The 17,353-nt window shown below is 52.0% G+C and overlaps 1 protein-coding gene across 8 annotated transcripts in view; it reads left to right on the top strand.

Annotated features, from left to right (window-relative positions):
- PPP6R3 (protein phosphatase 6 regulatory subunit 3) overlaps window positions 1-17,353 on the top strand; it is a 148,571-nt gene that overhangs the window by 105,759 nt on the left and 25,459 nt on the right. For 5 of the 8 annotated variants that reach the window (XM_062195703.1, XM_062195702.1, XM_062195701.1 and 2 more), the window contains exons 10-15: window positions 815-967; window positions 3,544-3,693; window positions 4,554-4,618; window positions 7,294-7,409; window positions 10,066-10,151; window positions 15,863-15,949. In XM_062195703.1, coding sequence (XP_062051687.1) covers window positions 815-967; window positions 3,544-3,693; window positions 4,554-4,618; window positions 7,294-7,409; window positions 10,066-10,151; window positions 15,863-15,949 — 657 coding nt within the window. The remainder of the gene's footprint in view (window positions 1-814; window positions 968-3,543; window positions 3,694-4,553; window positions 4,619-7,293; window positions 7,410-10,065; window positions 10,152-15,862; window positions 15,950-17,353) is intronic. The other 3 variants (XM_062195708.1, XM_062195707.1, XM_062195706.1) reach the window with 1 other exon arrangement.

Below are 17,353 nucleotides of genomic sequence, written 5' to 3'. Positions count from 1 at the left end.
GGCAAAGCCATGGAGCTTTTCAGAAGTCTGCTCTTAGAGCCGTACGGATTATTAAGACTTGAGAGGTGAGGGGGGCAGGGGACATGGGGCAGCAGGAGGGGCTGGGGGCTGATGTGGACAGGACGTGCAGAGGGAGCAGCCTCACGAGAGGTGGCATCTGTGGCCCTGTCCTGTCTGGCCTCTCAGTTCTGACATGTGCTGTCTCGTCCTCTGTGACTTGCGACTCTTGCAACCTCCTGTTCCAGACAGGATCAGCTTCAGGTCGGTCGTGTTTCTGAGTTTGGATCCAGAGGCAACCTCTGAGTTTGTTTTGTTTTTTTAGAAAGCTTTGATTTAATAGATACAAATTTGATAGGTGCGGCTTTTGGAACATAGCATTTCTTCCACCCATCCCCGCCACCTCCGACTCCCTCCCCCATCCCATTCCTCATTCAGATTCATTTTTAATGCTCCTTACACACAGACGCTCCCTGAGTGTGTTTGTCATCACAGATTCGGCACAGACGGGGCTGTTTTCCTGTTTTCTCTGAAGTCGTTTTCTGGGGCTTCTGCAGTTCTGTGCTTTTACCCCGTAGCCGTTTGGAGCGTCAGGGGAGGGGTGTGCTTGAGTTCTTAGAAAACGCATAGCCCAGGGAACTAATTTTGTGTGTTCCTGTTTGGTTATTTGGTCACATTTTAAAGCTGTGACAGCTGTAGGTTTTCTTCCAGGTGTAGACTTCGTGCCGCGTCCCACTCTCAGCCCGCTGTCTAGCACCTGGGTCTTTTCTGTGTGTTTTAACTGGAAGGTCTCATGGGAAAAGTTTTTCTTCCTCAGAAAAGTGTGATGAAGACCACCTGGGGTGTCCTGGACCCTCCCGTGGGGAACACGCGGTTGAATGTGATTAGGTTGATATCCAGCCTGCTTCAAACCAACACCAGCAGCATCAACGGGGACCTCATGGAGCTGAACAGCATTGGCGTCATATTGGTGAGATGCCCCTTAGACACGCTCAGACCTGTGTGAGGACGTCACGGACATGCAACTCCAGTCACAGCCTCACAAGCTTCGCACACGTGTCTGGGACCTTCCTCCTCTGCGCGTCCAGTGATGTTTATCCAGGGTTATCCTTGAGTTTGTGGTAAATCCTGGAAGCGTGTAGTTGCCCCGTAGTCATTGTTGAAAAGAAACGTAATCCAGGCTGTCAGATGCGGAAGACGCATAGGCTTTTCCGGAGAAGGGTTGGAGTGACAGCGACAGCCAGGTGCAGCACTGTTTTCGGTTCGGAATGAGCCACAGGATAGGCTTCCAGGAGGGTCTCTGAGGCTGTGTGCTCTGTGATTTGAGCTTGGTTCTCCCAGACAGACAGCTGTCAGTCTGCTCACCGTGGGGGGAAAAGCAGAAGTGCAGGTGCGATCTGGCTTCTCTGGCCGTGAGCTCCTCGGAGCCATGGTTGTGCTAAACTTCCCTCAGCACGGGGCCAGCGCGTGCAGGCTCCAGTGGGTGTGAGCTGTCACAGCAGACATCTGGGGCATTTCAGATCTTTTTCTTTTTCCTTTTTTTTAATCTTACTTGAAAGGCACAGAGAAGTCTTTCATATGCTAGTGCATTCTCCAGATGTCCTAAACAATTGGGGGTGGACCAGGCCAAAGCCAAAAGCTGGGTGACTGCTCAGCCTGGGTCTCCCATGTGAGTGGCCTGGACCCAAGTACTTGAACTGGTACCTGCAGCTTCCCAGGGTGCACCTGAGCAGGACGCTGGAGCTGAGAGCTAAATTGGCACCCAAACCCATGCTCTCTACGTGGGGTGAAGGGGCCCTAAGTTGGCATCTTAACCAGTGTGCCAGAAGCCTGTGATTTAGGGGCATAGGAGATGTTTGTTCATCAGATGGTGGGCGTCATTACCTGCACCTCATACACTTTGTGATTCTTGGTGTAAGCCCCTGTGTGAGGCCACGGCCAGAGAGGGCATCCATCCCGTGGCTGTCGAGTGGAGAGGTCCAGACGGTGTTCGCCCAGTTCCGGTGGTGTTGAGACGCTGTCCGGTCATTTCAGCTGCTGGTGGGCAGTGCTGTCAGCGTGGTGTTGAGACGCTGTCCGGTCATTTCAGCTGCTAGTGGGCAGTGCTGTCAGCGTGGTATTGAGACGCTGTCCTGTCATTTCAGCTGCTGGTGGGCAGTGCTGTCAGCGTGGTGTTGAGACGCTGTCTGGTCATTTCAGCTGCTGGTGGGCAGTGCTGTCAGCGTGGTGTTGAGACACTGTCTGGTCATTTCAGCTGCTGGTGGGCAGTGCTGTCAGCGTGTCTGTGCAGAGCACAAGAGGACAGCGCACAAAGGCTGCAGTTTCTTCAGTGGCGTGGCTGTCCGCTCTGAGGACACAGTTCTTGCCCTGCCCTCTTTCAGTGGCGTGGCTGTCCGCTCTGAGGACACAGTTCTTGCCCTGCCCTCTTTCAGTGGCGTGGCTGTCCGCTCTGAGGACACAGTTCTTGCCCTGCCCTCTTTCAGTGGCGTGGCTGTCCGCTCTGAGGACACAGTTCTTGCCCTGCCCTCTTTCAGTGGCGTGGCTGTCCGCTCTGAGGACACAGTTCTTGCCCTGCCCTCTTTCAGTGGCGTGGCTGTCCGCTCTGAGGACACAGTTCTTGCCCTGCCCTCTTTCAGTGGCGTGGCTGTCCGCTCTGAGGACACAGTTCTTGCCCTGCCCTCTGACTGGTCGGCAGAACTTGAGAGCAGGACTTTCGGTGCATGCCTCTAAGGTTTTCCCTGAAGTTACTGGTCCCTAATCTGTTCTCTTCCTAAGGAAAGGATACAAGTACATACATTTAGTCTTGTTAATCTTTAGGGCTACTTTTGAGTGGTAATAAATCTGATAAGACTTCAAGATAGGTCGTCAGTCATCGCTGTTTCAGCCGGCATCCTCTGTGTGTTCTTGGCTTTATAGTCATCGCTGTTTCAGCCTGCATCCTCTGTGTGTTCTTGGTTTGAGAAGTAGTCTTTCTTTTGTGATGCTTTACTTTCCAAGTAGCTGGAAAATCAGCCCGCTTCCAGGGGAGCACCTCGTCCCCACTTCTCACACCTCATTTGTTCTTGCTGATGGTTCTAAGAGTTTCCGCACACCGGAGTGTTTTTCCTTGGTTAGGTTGTGAGCACCTTGAGATGGGAAGCTGTGTTTTCTCTGTCTGTCCCCATACTGTAGCTATCACAGAATCCTACACAAAATCCATGAGCAATAATTAAGTCAAAATGAAGTTCACAATGAGTGTCCTTGAGAATTGCTGAACACCTAGTGAAGGTCATGTTTGTGTTATCTGCTTTAAAAGCAAGAAACACGTCCCTCCTCCCTGAGAAGCTTCTTACTGTTCTCTCTCCTTCATGTGACGGTTATTGGTTTCTGCTAGACTCCATGCACGTTGGGTGAGCAGATACCGAATTACTTAGGGTGTGAAATGGTGTTTCAGACCCCCTCTTAAATACATCCATGTTCCTGTTGTCCTGAGAACACACCGCTTTTACATTAAAGTAGCAGCTTAAACATTGAAGTGTCTGAATAAAACTTTATTGTTTTTTGTAGGACATGTTCTTCAAGTACACATGGAATAACTTTTTGCACACACAAGTGGAAATCTGTATTGCATTGATTCTTGCAAGTCCTTTTGAAAATACAGACAGTGGCACAATTACTGATCAAGACTCGCCTGGGGACAACTTGTTGTTGAAACACGTAAGCTGAGCTGGCCTCACTGCCATTCCGTCCTCTCCTGGTTGTAGTAATTTTCTACTTCAGAATGAAAAGAAGTCTTAGGACGTGAAGTTAGATCTCAGAGTCTAAGTATTTAACTGTTAGGTGTTAATTGCACTTTTAACCAATGGTTCTGTAAGTCAAATCCTGAGCAGATAACAATTAAGTGACCTGCCCACTAAGGAAAAAAGAGAAGTGGCCTGCTTGTTTCGTAAAATAAATAGGTTTGGACATAGGTAAATCTTCTGGGAGATGAGAAGAACCATTGAAATGTAAGTCCTGCGGAAAACGTGTGAACAGTTGTTGGCGTCCCGGAGTGTGACTGTGTGTTGCATACGTTTGGAGAAGCGAATTCTGTGCAGTGTGGAATGAGCCTCTTCTGGTGCCCACTCTTCCTTGTCGGTCACTGTGCAGCTGTGTGGGTCGGTGAAGGGTCCTAAGTCGCGCTCGCCTTCCTGCCCACCTGAGGGCAGGGGGCTTTCTTGTGCTGGCCATGTGGGCGGGGAGAAGGAATGACGGCAAGTATTGCTTGGAATTCAAAGTTAAATTTTTGCCAAAGCACAGTGCCCTTCATCCCATTTTAGCCTTGGTCAGCCTGGTTTCGCTGCAGGCTGAGTGTTGGGCCGGGCCTGTGCTGCCCTTCCTGGCAGGTGCACCGGAGGGCTCCGGGGTCTGGAATAGATCGCTACGGTTTGGGGTTGCCACGTTGGCTGCTGTGGCCATTCCTCCTGCCTGTAGCTTGCTGCACCACACATCCCACTGTTCTCTTTAACCTGTTTGATTGCAGGGCTTGGCACTTTGACGTTTGAATAGATTTAACTGGAATGTTCTTTCTTATTCAGCTCTTTCAGAAGTGTCAGTTAATAGAACGAATACTTGAAGCCTGGGAAATGAATGAGAAGAAACAGTAAGTAAATTGTTTTTGAAAGGAATTCAGTTTATAATTTGAAGAAAATGTCTTCTTACTGAGAGAAAAATGAGAATATTTTCCTTGTGACAGATACTTTTCTCGTGATTTCTGTTTAGCTCCCAGTGTCTCTCTTCCAGGGGTGGGGTGGGTGGCAGTTAAGGAACTGAGGACTCCTTGCCCGCCTCCGTGCTGCCTTTGACACCCCCAGCCGTGGGTTAGTGATGCGTCCTGGGACTGATGTGAAGGTGAATGAAGATTTGGGAGGGTCACGGTCCTTGGTGAGGGGTGTGATTTCACCTGCTCACCCTCGTCGCCCTCACAGAACAGAGCTTGCTAGGCGCGTGTTCTTCTTGGACAGAATAGCTGATTTGTGTGTGGAACTCCAGGGATCACGGCTAAAGTTGTTACTTTTTAGAAAGCCTCCACTAGCTGACTGGGAAGGCTATGTGAGGTGCTGTGTTCGATTCCTGTCAGCAGCTTTGTTGTGCGGCACAACTTGGCCACGGTGGTGTGTGTGACAGCTTCAGCTGTAAGGACTTGCACACCACCCCGTGTACTCTGAAGCCAGTGGCACAGGGCGTGGGCTAGTATTGGTGGACCTCAGGTGCCTTCTTCCAGATGGAGCTCCTCCGGGAGCTGTGTGTGGTACAGTCAGTATCTTGCAGCCCCTTTGTGCCTTCCCCCACTTCTTACCCTCTCACGAGCCACTAGTGACCCATGGGTCCTGTGCGTTCTCTTCTCCCACTGAGCCCCTGCGCTGATGACCTGGAGAATAGCATCCCTACCTGCAGGATCCCAAGGGCTTTTGCTACCTCCCTCCAGAAGTCTCAAGCCCCCAGGAAGCAGCTCAGCTCACGTCGGGCCTTTGGTTCTGCATGGCCACTGGCTGCGAAGCTGCCTGTGGGACTCTGGTGGTGTCAGGTCTTCCTGCTCCCAGCTGTTGAGGTCAGCCAGCCCTTCGGAGATGACCCCAGCAGATACTGTGATGTCCAGGCAAGCTTCAAGCATAGTATGGTGTTTTTTAAGTGACTCCTGAAAAGCTTTTCTCCCTTGAAACAAAAAATATCTTCAGTTTGCTCTCTGCTATCTGCAGTTTAAAAAAATATCTCTTAATTCATAGTATTTGCAATCTGAACACTTGGTAAATAGGCAGCGCGAGTACATGGGTCTGTGGCATAATGGGCTAAGCAACCACCCGCCTGCAAGACCAGCATCCCACGTGGTGCCTGTTCCAGGCCCGGCTGCTCCACTTCCCATCCAGCTCCCTGCTAATGCACCTGAGAAAGCAGCGGAAGACGGCCCATGTGCTTGGGCCCCTGCACCCACGTGGGAGACCCAGGTGAAGCTCCTGGTCCAGCCCTGGCCATTGTGGCCATTTGGGGAGGGATCCAGTGTATGGGAGACCTCCCTGTCTCTCGCTTGCTCTCTAACTCTGCCTTTCATGGAAATGAAATAAAAAAAAAAAAAGTGTCTCAGTGTAAACATGGGTTGTGATTGGGAAGATGACGCTCTTAGCACAGGAAAGAGGGGTGAGGACCAAGTCAGTTTGCCTGTTCACGGCAGTGTGTGGGCAAGTACGAGTTGACTGCCTCTCTGATCTTGACCAAGTCCTCAATCACCCAGGGTCTTTCTTTTTTTTTCTTTTTCTTTTTTTTTTTTTTTTTTTTTTTTGACAGAGTTAGTAAGACAGAGAGATGGAGAGAAAGGTCTTCCTTCCGTTGGTTCACTCCCCAATGAACGCTACGGCTGGCACCAATCCAAAGCCAGGAGCCAGGTGCTTCCTCCTGGTCTTCCATGCAGGTGCAGGGCCCAAGCACTTGGGCCATCCTGCACTGCCCTCCCGGGCCACAGCAGAGAGCTGGCCTGGAAGAGGGGCAACCGGGACAGAACCAGCGCCCCAACTGGGACTAGAACCCAGAGTGCCAGCGCCACAGGCAAAGGATTAGCCTACTGAGCTGTGGTACCGGCCCACCCAGGGTCTTAACTTGAGAAATGCCGTTGGTAGATAATTATTTCTGTTAATTGATAGGACTGAAGTGTGATGTCTTTTAGGAAAATGAGAGACCAAGCTTCCATCTGCTGGTTTACTCCCTAAGTGCCTACAGCAGAAGGGATTGGTCCAGGCTGAAGCCTGGGAGCCAGGATCCTAATCTGGATTTCCCGCCGAGGTGGAAGGGCTCCGCCCCTTGAGCTGTCGTCCCTGGTTGCCAGGGTCTGCGTTAGCAGGAAGCCAGCTTGAGTGGAGCTGGAGCTGGTATTGCATTCTGATACGGGACTCGGATGCCTAACTGCCCTCCCTCCTCCAAGACCAGCAGAATTCTACCTGTGTTCCCTCCCAGCTGGTTACAGCCTGAAAAACAGTTTTACAGAAAAAAGATAGAAAGTTGCTTTAACATGGGTATCAAGGGTGAATGTTGGTTTTATATAATATATTATTGCCAGTTACTGCATTCAAGTCAGCTGACCTGCCGATTAGACCACCGTGCAGTCTTTGAGTGGGTGCCTTCAGACCCCACCAGGCTGCCGGGTGGTCTCTGGCACCCGCCCTTCTCCACTGCTGTCTTGTTCAGCACCCTGTGTTTGGTGGGACTGCCTGAGAGTCCGCAGTGTTTGCCAGGTGTCTCGTGGCTGTGTGCTGTCAGCAATCTCAACATTGTCCTTTCCGCTGTCAGGGCAGAGGGAGGAAGACGGCACGGGTACATGGGACACCTGACGAGGATAGCTAACTGTGTCGTGCACAGCACTGACAAGGGCCCCAACAGTGCACTAGTGCAGCAGCTCATCCAAGGTAAGTCGTTTGTAAAGCTTTTAACTGATGCAAGGGTAATGTACCAATCCCGGCAGCATTTTGTGCAGTGGCTGCGTATGGAATTCGGTAGATGTTGCAAATTGTCTGGAGATTTGACTGAGATTTTTGAGACTGTGTTTTGAACAGTGTGATTCTTGGCTATATCTCTGTCCCTGTTCTCCCCAACATTTCAGAAGTAAGCACTGGCCAGCTTAGCCGAGTTCAGCCGGCCGGAGTTACCTACACTGCCGTGTGCTGCAGAGCGGGGCTCCCTAGCTCCGTCTCCTGAGCGTTTTGACCTGAAGAGTCACGCGCAGACGTCGCTGGAGCTTACCATTCCTCTCAGCTCCTCCGTGCGGCCTGTGCACCTGAGTTCCTTCACCTGGGATGCTGAGCATTGACCAGCCTTTCTTTCTGTCTTGCTGCCAGTGCAACTAGGGTGTTGTCTGCTAAAGGACAGCTTCTTTGGTCAGCCCAGGGCTACTTGAAGAAGCTGTGTGGGTGCCGGGCGCCCTGCCCAAGTCTCTGTGCGCCCCAGCTCTCCATCCCAGTGGGGTTACAAGGCCTGAGGCTTGCGTAACTGGAAAGACGCTGCAGCATGTGTTCAGCGCTCACTGGCGGTGGCCATTCCCCGCGTGTCCTCTCGCTTTCTCACTCATGTCTGTTCAGGAGGCTGTGACCTGTTGAATGGGCATTAAAAGTCTAATTATTGTCCAGTGACAGAAAAGCTAGGGCTTGCCCACCTGTCACTTTGCGTCTTGAAAGAGGTATGAGCCTCTCTCAAGCCTTCCTCATCACACTTTATCTTCCTGCCTTACCGAGAAGAAATGACCGTGTGATGGCATTACATTTTTAGATGGGTCTTTGTTTTTTGTTTGTTTTTGTTTTTGTTTTTTTTGACAGGCAGAGTGGACAGTGAGAGAGAGAGAGAGAGAAAGGTATTCCTTTGCCATTGGTTCACCCTCCAATGGCCGCTGCGGCCGGCGCATCTCACTGATCCGATGGCAGGAGCCAGGTGCTTCTCCTGGTCTCCCATGGGGTGCAGGGCCCAAGGACTTGGGCCATCCTCCACTGCCTTCCCCGGCCATAGAAGAGAGCTGGCCTGGAAGAGGGCAACCGAGATAGAATCCGGCGCCCCGACCGGGACTAGAACCGGGTGTGCCGGCACCGCAAGGTGGAGGATTAGCCTGTTAAGCCACGGCGCCGGCCAGATGGGTCTTTGTTTTATGGAAGCTGCCTGCCAGGTGGTCCTGTGTGCGCTGAGTGCGAGCGCCAATGTGTGTGTGCAAAGCAGCGTTGTCAGAGCGCAGCTGTAGTCTTAAGGCCTCCAGTTCCAGCCATAGTTTCACTTTATCAGAAAAGTTGCATATCCTTCTCTTTAAAATTTCTTTGGAAGGTAGAGTTTCACTTGCAGATCTTTATATCTCTGTGTTGGTCTATGATACAAACATTTTGGAAACATTATTTTAAAGCAATTAAGAAAGCAAATTGGGTTCGATCCATTCCTGAACCCCATACAACTTGAAGACCTGCTGCCTCTCAGAAGAGCTTGTAGGAAACGTTTCCAAGTTATGCTTCTACAAAACCGGTTTTAGGAACTTGATAGGGCCCTTGGCCGGATGAGGCCTGCACCACCTGGGGGGAGGGTGGCGTTGAGGGGCACTTGGTTCTGGTTCCTGAACGTCTGGGATTCAGGCCATGGGAGGGTCTCTTAACTGCATCCTCTAAGCCCTGGGTTGGCTGCCCCAAGTTCCGCAGCTGATGGGGAGTGCCCCCACTGACGACCCCGCTGGGTAGGCCCCTCCTGTACCCCGCAGCTGATAGGGAGTGCCCCCACTGACGACCCCACTGGGTAGGCCCCTCCTGTACCCCGCAGCTGATAGGGAGTGCCCCCACTGACGACCCAGCTGGGTAGGCCCCTCCTGTACCCCGCAGCTGATAGGGCGTGCCCCCACTGACGACCCAGCTGGGTAGGCCCCTCCTGTACCCCGCAGCTGATAGGGCGTGCCCCCACTGACGACCCAGCTGGGTAGGCCCCTCCTGTACCCCGCAGCTGATAGGGCGTGCCCCCACTGACGACCCCGCTGGGTAGGCCCCTCCTGTACCCCGCAGCTGATGGGGAGTGCCCGCCACTGATGACCCAGCTGGGTAGGCCGCTCCTGTACCCCGCAGCTGATAGGGCGTGCCCCCACTGACGACCCAGCTGGGTAGGCCCCTCCTGTACCCCGCAGCTGATAGGGCGTGCCCCCACTGACGACCCAGCTGGGTAGGCCCCTCCTGTACCCCGCAGCTGATAGGGCGTGCCCCCACTGACGACCCAGCTGGGTAGGCCCCTCCTGTACCCCGCAGCTGATAGGGCGTGCCCCCACTGACGACCCAGCTGGGTAGGCCCCTCCTGTACCCCGCAGCTGATAGGGCGTGCCCCCACTGACGACCCCGCTGGGTAGGCCCCTCCTGTACCCCGCAGCTGATAGGGAGTGCCCGCCACTGATGACCCAGGTGGGTAGGCCCCTCCTGTACCCCGCAGCTGATAGGGAGTGCCCGCCACTGACGACCCAGCTGGGTAGGCCCCTCCTGTACCCCCCACTTACTTTAGTGATTTGTCAGCATGGAGATCACTGTGGTGATAACGCTTTTTCCTTTTCTCACTCTGAAGATCTTCCTGATGAAGTCAGAGAGCGATGGGAGACCTTCTGCACGAACTCCTTAGGAGAAACTAACAAGAGGAACACGGTAGATCTAGTAGGTTTTCCAAGGTTACGTTCGTGGTATTTCAATGCCTTAGCCTGTGCCTGCTGACTCAACAGTGTAAAGGCCTTTGGTTTGGCCCCATAATTTGGGCCAAGGATAAGTTGGTGACTCTTTGTAGGAAGCAAGGTCAGTGCTCACAGTGTCTGGTGACAGAGCGCTGCCAGGCCGCCACTTTCCACCCGACACCTGCCGTGGTCCCATTGCCTCTTGCACGCCCCCTCCAGCACCTGACACGCAGCCTCCAGCCTGCCCCTGTTCTGTGGAGTCTGTTGTCTCCGCCCTCAGCTGACCCTGGGTGCTCTGGAGACCTGCGTCCTCCTGTGGATAGCTTTTCTGTTATTTCTGAGTCGGTGCTCCCTCGGTACAGAGTTCCGGGCGGGGGCGGGGGCTCATAGATGACTCTGAAACCCCAGCTTTATAGTCTTGAACAGCATTGGTGCTTCAGCCAGGGAATCATGGCATTGGTAATTGTTCCTAAACATTATATTGGACTTTGGAATGCATTTTCTTAACCGTTGAGTGGTAAGTGCTAGCTAAGTGTCCTTTGTTTTTGTGTTAGAAAGTGGGCAAGCTCTTCCTCCCTCAGCACCTGCCGGCTGGTACTCGAGGTGGGAGCAGCGCTGTCTGTGGTCGTGGGTTCCTGATACACAGGAACACCTCAGCTGTGGGAAGTTCATGCAGTTCAGGAGAGCGCAGAGGTTGGGAACCAGAGGGAGGGCTCTGTTGGCTGCTGGGCCGCCACGCACCCTCGCCCTGCAGGCCCGTGGCTCCCACTTTACCGTGTCCAGTGGAGGTGGCTGTCTCTATACTCTTGACAGTTTGGGGTAATGGCTCCTTATGGTATAATGATAGAATTAGGAAACATTAAGTTAGAGGGATTATAAAAAGGGAACTATGTGGGGCCATTAATTAGAACAGGTTTTAGGGCCCTTGGTCTCTGTGTGTTGGAGCTGGGAGAGAAGCTGGCTCTCTGCTGGCAGCCCTGGGTCATCAGGGCTAAGTCATTTTCCGTGAACACGTTGCCCAGTTGGGGCTAGTTTTGGGGTTTCTCCCCAAAGTGGCTGGGATAGTTTAAGCTCTGTTATTTGCCTAGAGTGGGACCGACCCGAGAGCTAACCAGGTGCTTTTGTGGGGTAGCGCTGCGCCTCCCACACAGCTTAACCAGGCCATTCAGGGGCACCCTCAATGATCTGTGTTTGGTCTTTTGTTTGTGTGTTTTTGTTTTTCTTTTTTTGTCTTCTTTTTATAAAAGAGTCTCTAAGAATATTACTCCTGGTTTCTTTGGGAAACTTCTTTTAAAATTATCCTTTGACTTCAAAGGTGGAAATCAAAAAATGTCCCATTAAACTTTCAGAGTTTTAAAAAGCTTCTTTACCTCTGGTGCCTGCAGCGGATTCTCTTGAGCAGTTTGTAGAACAAGAGGGCTTCGCTGCCGTCCACACAACACTCGGTTCTTTGTGTGGTTGTGAATAGCGGTACCACGTATGCCAGCAGGGAGGGGTGACATACAGTGCAGTTAGCAGTCACCCTTGGAGTCAGACGTGGGAGACGCTCGCAGCTGCGTGGAGGAATTCTGAGCGCCGTCTGCCGCTCTGAGTGAGCTCGGTTCCCCTTCTGCCAGCACACCAGGACACGTACGTCCGCACTGCGCTGGGATCGGGAGGATTTGGCATATGGAGCGAAAGTGGTCCGCTTCACACAGCGCCGCCCACACAGCTGCGTTCTGTCCGTCTGTAGTCTGTGACTTTCGGGCCCATCTCAGAGCCTCCCGTACGTCCCAGCACAGCACCTGTGCTCATTCCCAGTCTGGAGGTGCTTCTGCTCTGCTCCTAGGCCACCACCCAGGGCTCCGTGCATCCTCCAGGCGCCTCGTTTTCCAGCTGCGTCCCAGTGGGCTCGGCTACCGTGTACCAGGGAAAGTGCCATCAGGAAGATTGTTTTAAACACAACTTGGTCAATGCAGTGGGCGTCACCCTTGCGCAACTGAGATGCAGGAAGAGTGCAGGACCTGTCGAGCATAGTCCAAGTGAAAGCACTGTTAATTTTTTTTCCAATATTTTTATTCACTTCCTTGAGAGGTAGAGTTACAGAGAGACGGGTCTTCCATCTGCTGGTTCACTTCCCAAAGGCCGGAGCTGAGGCAGTCCGAAGCCAGGAGCCAGGAGCTTCCTCCTGGTCTCCCACGCGGGTGCAGGGCCCAAGCACTTGGACCATCCTCCACTGCCCTCCCAGGCCACAGCAGAGAGCTGGATTGAAAAAGCGGCAGTTGGGCCTTGAACCCGCGCCCATATGGGATGCTGGCACTGCAGGCAGAGGCTTAGCCCACTGTGCCATAGCGCCAGCCCCAGCACTCACTTCTTGACAGCTACCTTCATGGGACTGCCAGCAAGGAATAGGCTGCTGGCTCCGACTCGATTAGACAGAGTAGGTAGAGGTGCTTTGGTTTGATTTGTTTAGGTTGGGCTAGGTGTGGTGTGCTGCTTTGACTCAGCTGGGAGTAGCGTGGCCCAGCTGCCTCCTGGGAAATCACCCCTGCTTTCCTCATGGGAGCTGAGGAGGCCTGGAGTTGACATCTTGTCACGTTGCCCTGGCCAGGTCTCCTTGCTCTGCTCAGTGCGTCATACCAGGTAAGCTGTGCGGGCCCCAGGCTCCTGTCGCTTCTGCAGCGTTTTCCTTAACGTTTCTGAGGCATTTGAAACACTTTGGCCTTTTGACCCCATCTTGCCAAAATATATACATGAGTTTCATATGTTGCCTATGTTTTTGTGTTGGGAGTTTCTTATGAATAAAACTTGACTTTTTACTTACAGAGACCTTTGTTTGAACGCTCAGACTCAAGGATTTAGAAAGGGCAGGTTTAATGCTGGAAAGGTTTTGTCCTGACTGGGAGATGAGCTGCCGTCATTCTCGAACGTCCTCTCCGGTGAGGGAGGTGTTTCCTAGTGTCAGGGCCCTGTCCTGCCGCTGAGAGGTCGGCTGTGGGGGCTGTGCGGGGCGACACAGTGTGCGTGCGTGACTTTCCTGGAGGTCCAGTGGCTTGGAGTGGCCGGAGGGCTGGTGATTGCCGCTGCCCTGGTCACGTAGGTGCTGGCACCGCACTTGGAGTGTGGGGAGCCTGTGGCTTGCGCTCCTCAGCAGTGCGGGCTGTGCCGCCTAGTGGTCACATCACCGTTTTCCTTGGCAGCTCGATCCGCCCCGGTGAGGAAAACAGCACATAATAAAACTGAAATTTTATGATGCAAAGTATTGGAAGGTTTTTTTACGTACGAAGTGTACTTAAAATACTTCTGGCTTGGCAAGAGTTTGCTTATAAAGAAGCATTGGCTAACTTTTTGCCGTATTTGTTTCCATTTAGTGCCTTGTTCGTATGCACTATGGTAAATATCTGAGCCGCTGCTGTGTGCCAGACGCTAAGGGTGTAGCATAAACAAGATCTGCAGAGGTCCCTGCTCCCGTGGAGATGTGTCCATGCATACACACGTGTTGAAAATGATACGTCTTGTGGTTGAGGAGTAGTTAGGGGGTGTTCTGGGCAGCTGGGCCTTGTAAAGTCACGTGCAAAGGAAAACCCCACTGAGAAGATAACGTTTATGTAGACTTGGAGGGGGAGGGGGAGGAGCAGCTTGTGTCCGGAGGGAGGGAGGTAACAGGAAGACGGGAGGCGGAGAGGTGCTGAAAAGCTGGGTTTGTGCAGCCTTTGTTCCACAGGGAACACCTTGGTTTTGGAGGGGGGGGTTATTTTAGTGAGATGAGAAGCCGTTATGATTTGAACTAAAAAGGACATGATTTGGTACACGTTTTTAAAAGATGAGTCTGGCTGCTGAGATGAGAACAGACTAGCAGGGCGAGAGTTGGGAGTGGAGTTCCTCCAGGTGCGTTCCTGAGGCCTGGGGAGCGGGGAGGCAGGGGCAACAAGAGGAGAGCAGGTTGGGTACATGTGCGGGGTGAGCTGCTGGCGTTCTGCTTAGCAAGTCCCCACCGTGGGCAGATGACAGTCTTTTCTAGCTCATCTTAATCGTGATTTCAGGCTGGGATAGAATGGATAGCATCGGGATCACATCTCCATCAACATGATTGTGAAGGTGTGTGTGCATTGTTAGTAACAGTAATTGGTTACAACTGATTTCCTCTTGGAGGAAAAACACTTCGGATCCCTCGCAGGCTTGCTTTGAGGACGGGTGAAGGAATCAGTGTCTGGCATGTGACAGTGAGGTTTCACAAAAGTTGGTTTCCTTCTCATCCTCAATTAATGAACTGGTGAATCTTGTAGGAGAAAGTGGAACTGTGAGTGAGAGTGTGTATGTTCTGCTTGAACTTGTCTTTGAAATGTCTTCTGTGTCTGTGCCCACCTTGGGGCTGTACCTCACACCCCCGGGCTGGCCGGCCACATAGCCCTGCGCACTTCGGAATCTGCCGGCCTGTGTGCACCGTGCTTCCTCTGTTCCTCCTGGAACATTCCTGTCCCCACATTTTCTCAGGAAAGCTGCTGTCGACCCAAGCCTGTGCCCTTCACTGGTTCAAATTCCTTGGTGTCACCAGGCCAGATTCACAAGTAGCTTTCCGGCGCTTTACCTAGGGATGGTGGAGAGGGAAGCCGCTGGAAACACGGGAGGCGTTACAGCCTAATGGCACTTGGGCTTAGTGTCTTCACCAAAGACAGCAAAAGAAAGACGAGTCGTAGTGGCCAGTTGGTTGTTGGGAATTTCGAGGTCCATGCCCCACACAGACCTGTTTGGATTCTCCTTCGAGCTGCTTGAGCCAGTGTCAGGGCCGTTTCACAAGGCAGCCCACTCCCGTGCCGCCACTCCAGGCTCTGGCACAGCTCAAGAGCTGGTAGGTGGCAACTGTGCATGTCATGCCTTCCCCTGAGGACGCTGTTCCCTGCCAGAGCACTGGTACAGGAAGTACAGGACGGGTAACAGAACACACGTGCAGGACAGTGCTTGTTCCTGGGAGTTTGCCAACTGTTCCTGTTTCTCACTTGCTCTGCCACAGTTCCTACTAGTGTTGTACTTAATCATTTGTTTATCTTGAATTCTAATTGTTAATATATTTTCCCCTAATATTGTGTGACCTTTATGAATTAATAAACATCACTTAACCATGAATTGATGAGCAGTTCATGTTTGTGTGTTTGCTTTGAGAATCGGTTGTAAGTTCTGAGGGGGGCAGGGGTGGGTGGTGAGGGACTGTTGGCCCAAGTTGTATTTAGTATTTGTGGCGAATGCCTCTCTCCGTGTGGGCAGGAAATGCAGACTTTAAAGCGACTGTGTATATTGAAACCTGGCTTTGTAGTGGCTCGCTAGCTTCCCTGGGGTTGCAGCTCGGCCCTCCAGGCCTGGCACGTGTGAGCGTTTTCGTGTTTTATCTGTGCTATTACTTCTGCCTGTCCCCTTGTAAACATTCACTGGCGATTCTTACCTGAGTCAGGTCAATGGAGCAGCTCGTCTCGTGTTCTGTTTTCTGGTGGTGGTAGTCGTGGGCACTGAAATAACTGGAGGTGGCGGCAGGGAGACGGTAGACCACCAGGCCCGTGCCCTCGGATCCTGGGAGGACTTCACAGCCTGACTGTTATTTACTTCGTTTCTTCTGTTACACATTGAGAGAAAAGCTAAATGTGATTTTTTTTTCCTTAAAAATGCTGATGCAAATGTCCAAAACTTCTCCTTGTTAAAGAGTTTTCTACATTTTTATACATATAGGTTACAACCTGCCATATTCATTCATCCAGTGATGATGAAATTGACTTTAAAGAAACGGGTTTCTCACAGGATTCCTCTTTGCAGCAAGTGAGTCACGCCTAAAGCTTTGCTTTTTCTTATTTTCAATGCTTAGTTTAGTTGCCGTTTATAAAGCAGCGTGAGTCGGACTTGGTGCTGGAATGTGACTGGACTTCCCTCCTCCTGAGGCAGGAGCTCAGACAGACAGTGTGGGTACGTGAGAGCTGGCTGTCTAGTGATGCTTTCTGGGAGCGTTGCATACCGGCAGCTGCGCCAGTGGAGTAAGTTTCCAGGGACTGGAATGAGCCGAGTCGCTAGGAAGTCCCCTCCCTGAACAGGCTCATTTCACAGACCTTTTGCACTGGATGAGATTTTTGCTTAAAGATTCATGTAATGAAGACATATGGGTGAGAAAAATAGAATAAAAATAGTTTCTTCAGTATCCCTGAACCAAATGGCTTATTACAATGAATTTCCCCTTCATGATACTGTTGTGGTATCTTTAAATTCTTTTATAGTGACATCTATACTAGGTTTTAGTGGAATTAATTCATTGCCACTCCTACCCTCCTGCCCCCAAATTCATCTCCATTTATCAGTTGCTTACAATCTTTGTGGGTTTGCAAAGTGCAAGTAATGAAAGCCCTGGTCTCTCATCCATTGCTGATTGTGGAGAATCGAGTCACTGCTAGGAATCAAGTTTGGGAGCTGAAAATGAAACATCATATGGAAAAGTTGCCCTTACTTAGGCCCAGAAGATCTGCGTGGAGCTCGGTCTGGTGAGGCAGTAGGATTAACGGAGAACCCTCCCACCCAGCCCTGAATGTGTGCCCTCTTTTTTCTGTCTGGAGTCACCTGGGCCAGCAGGAAGCTTCCTGCGTGTGCCTGGCCTGTCCTGCTCCAGGCTTGGTTGAGCCCAGGCGTTGCTTGGTTTTGATGCTGTGGCACTTCAGTGTTCAGCTTTTCCACGTCGGCTCAGGGTGGCATTTTCACACTTGGCTGCCTGTTGGAAGCCAGTCTGCAAGGTCAGGGTCAGCGAGCTGTGCACCCCCACACACACACAAGCGGCCCTCCCTGCCGCCTCCACTCTGGCTTCTTCAGGCATCTTCCCATTGTTCACTGTGAGCCCATCGTGAGCCCTTGTGCTCACAAGCAGCTCTCGTCCCCAGGGCTCTCTAGGATTGCCCCAGGAAGCTTCAGAGTATGCTCGGAGGGCCACGGACAACACATTGCTCTGCCCCTAGAAGGAAGCCGAAGGGTGCTAAATGTAAATTATCCAAAATTGAGCGTGAGGAAGGAGGAGGCCCTCAACATTGCATTCCGCACATGCAGGTGAACTCGGAGCTCTGGGCTGCTGGTTTAATCTAGAGTTGGTGCAGCGTAGGCACCAAGACGGAGGCCCCCTTGTGCTCCTGGTACCTGTTCTGGAGTCATTTCTCCTACATGATTTTGTCCCTTGGCTGAGCGCTGGTT

The sequence above is a fragment of the Lepus europaeus genome, chromosome 7 (genome assembly GCF_033115175.1).
Source record: "Lepus europaeus isolate LE1 chromosome 7, mLepTim1.pri, whole genome shotgun sequence".
NCBI lineage: Eukaryota > Metazoa > Chordata > Mammalia > Lagomorpha > Leporidae > Lepus > Lepus europaeus.
The sequence above is the reverse complement of the archived record's forward strand: the minus strand, read 5'-3'. Positions and strand labels throughout refer to the sequence as shown.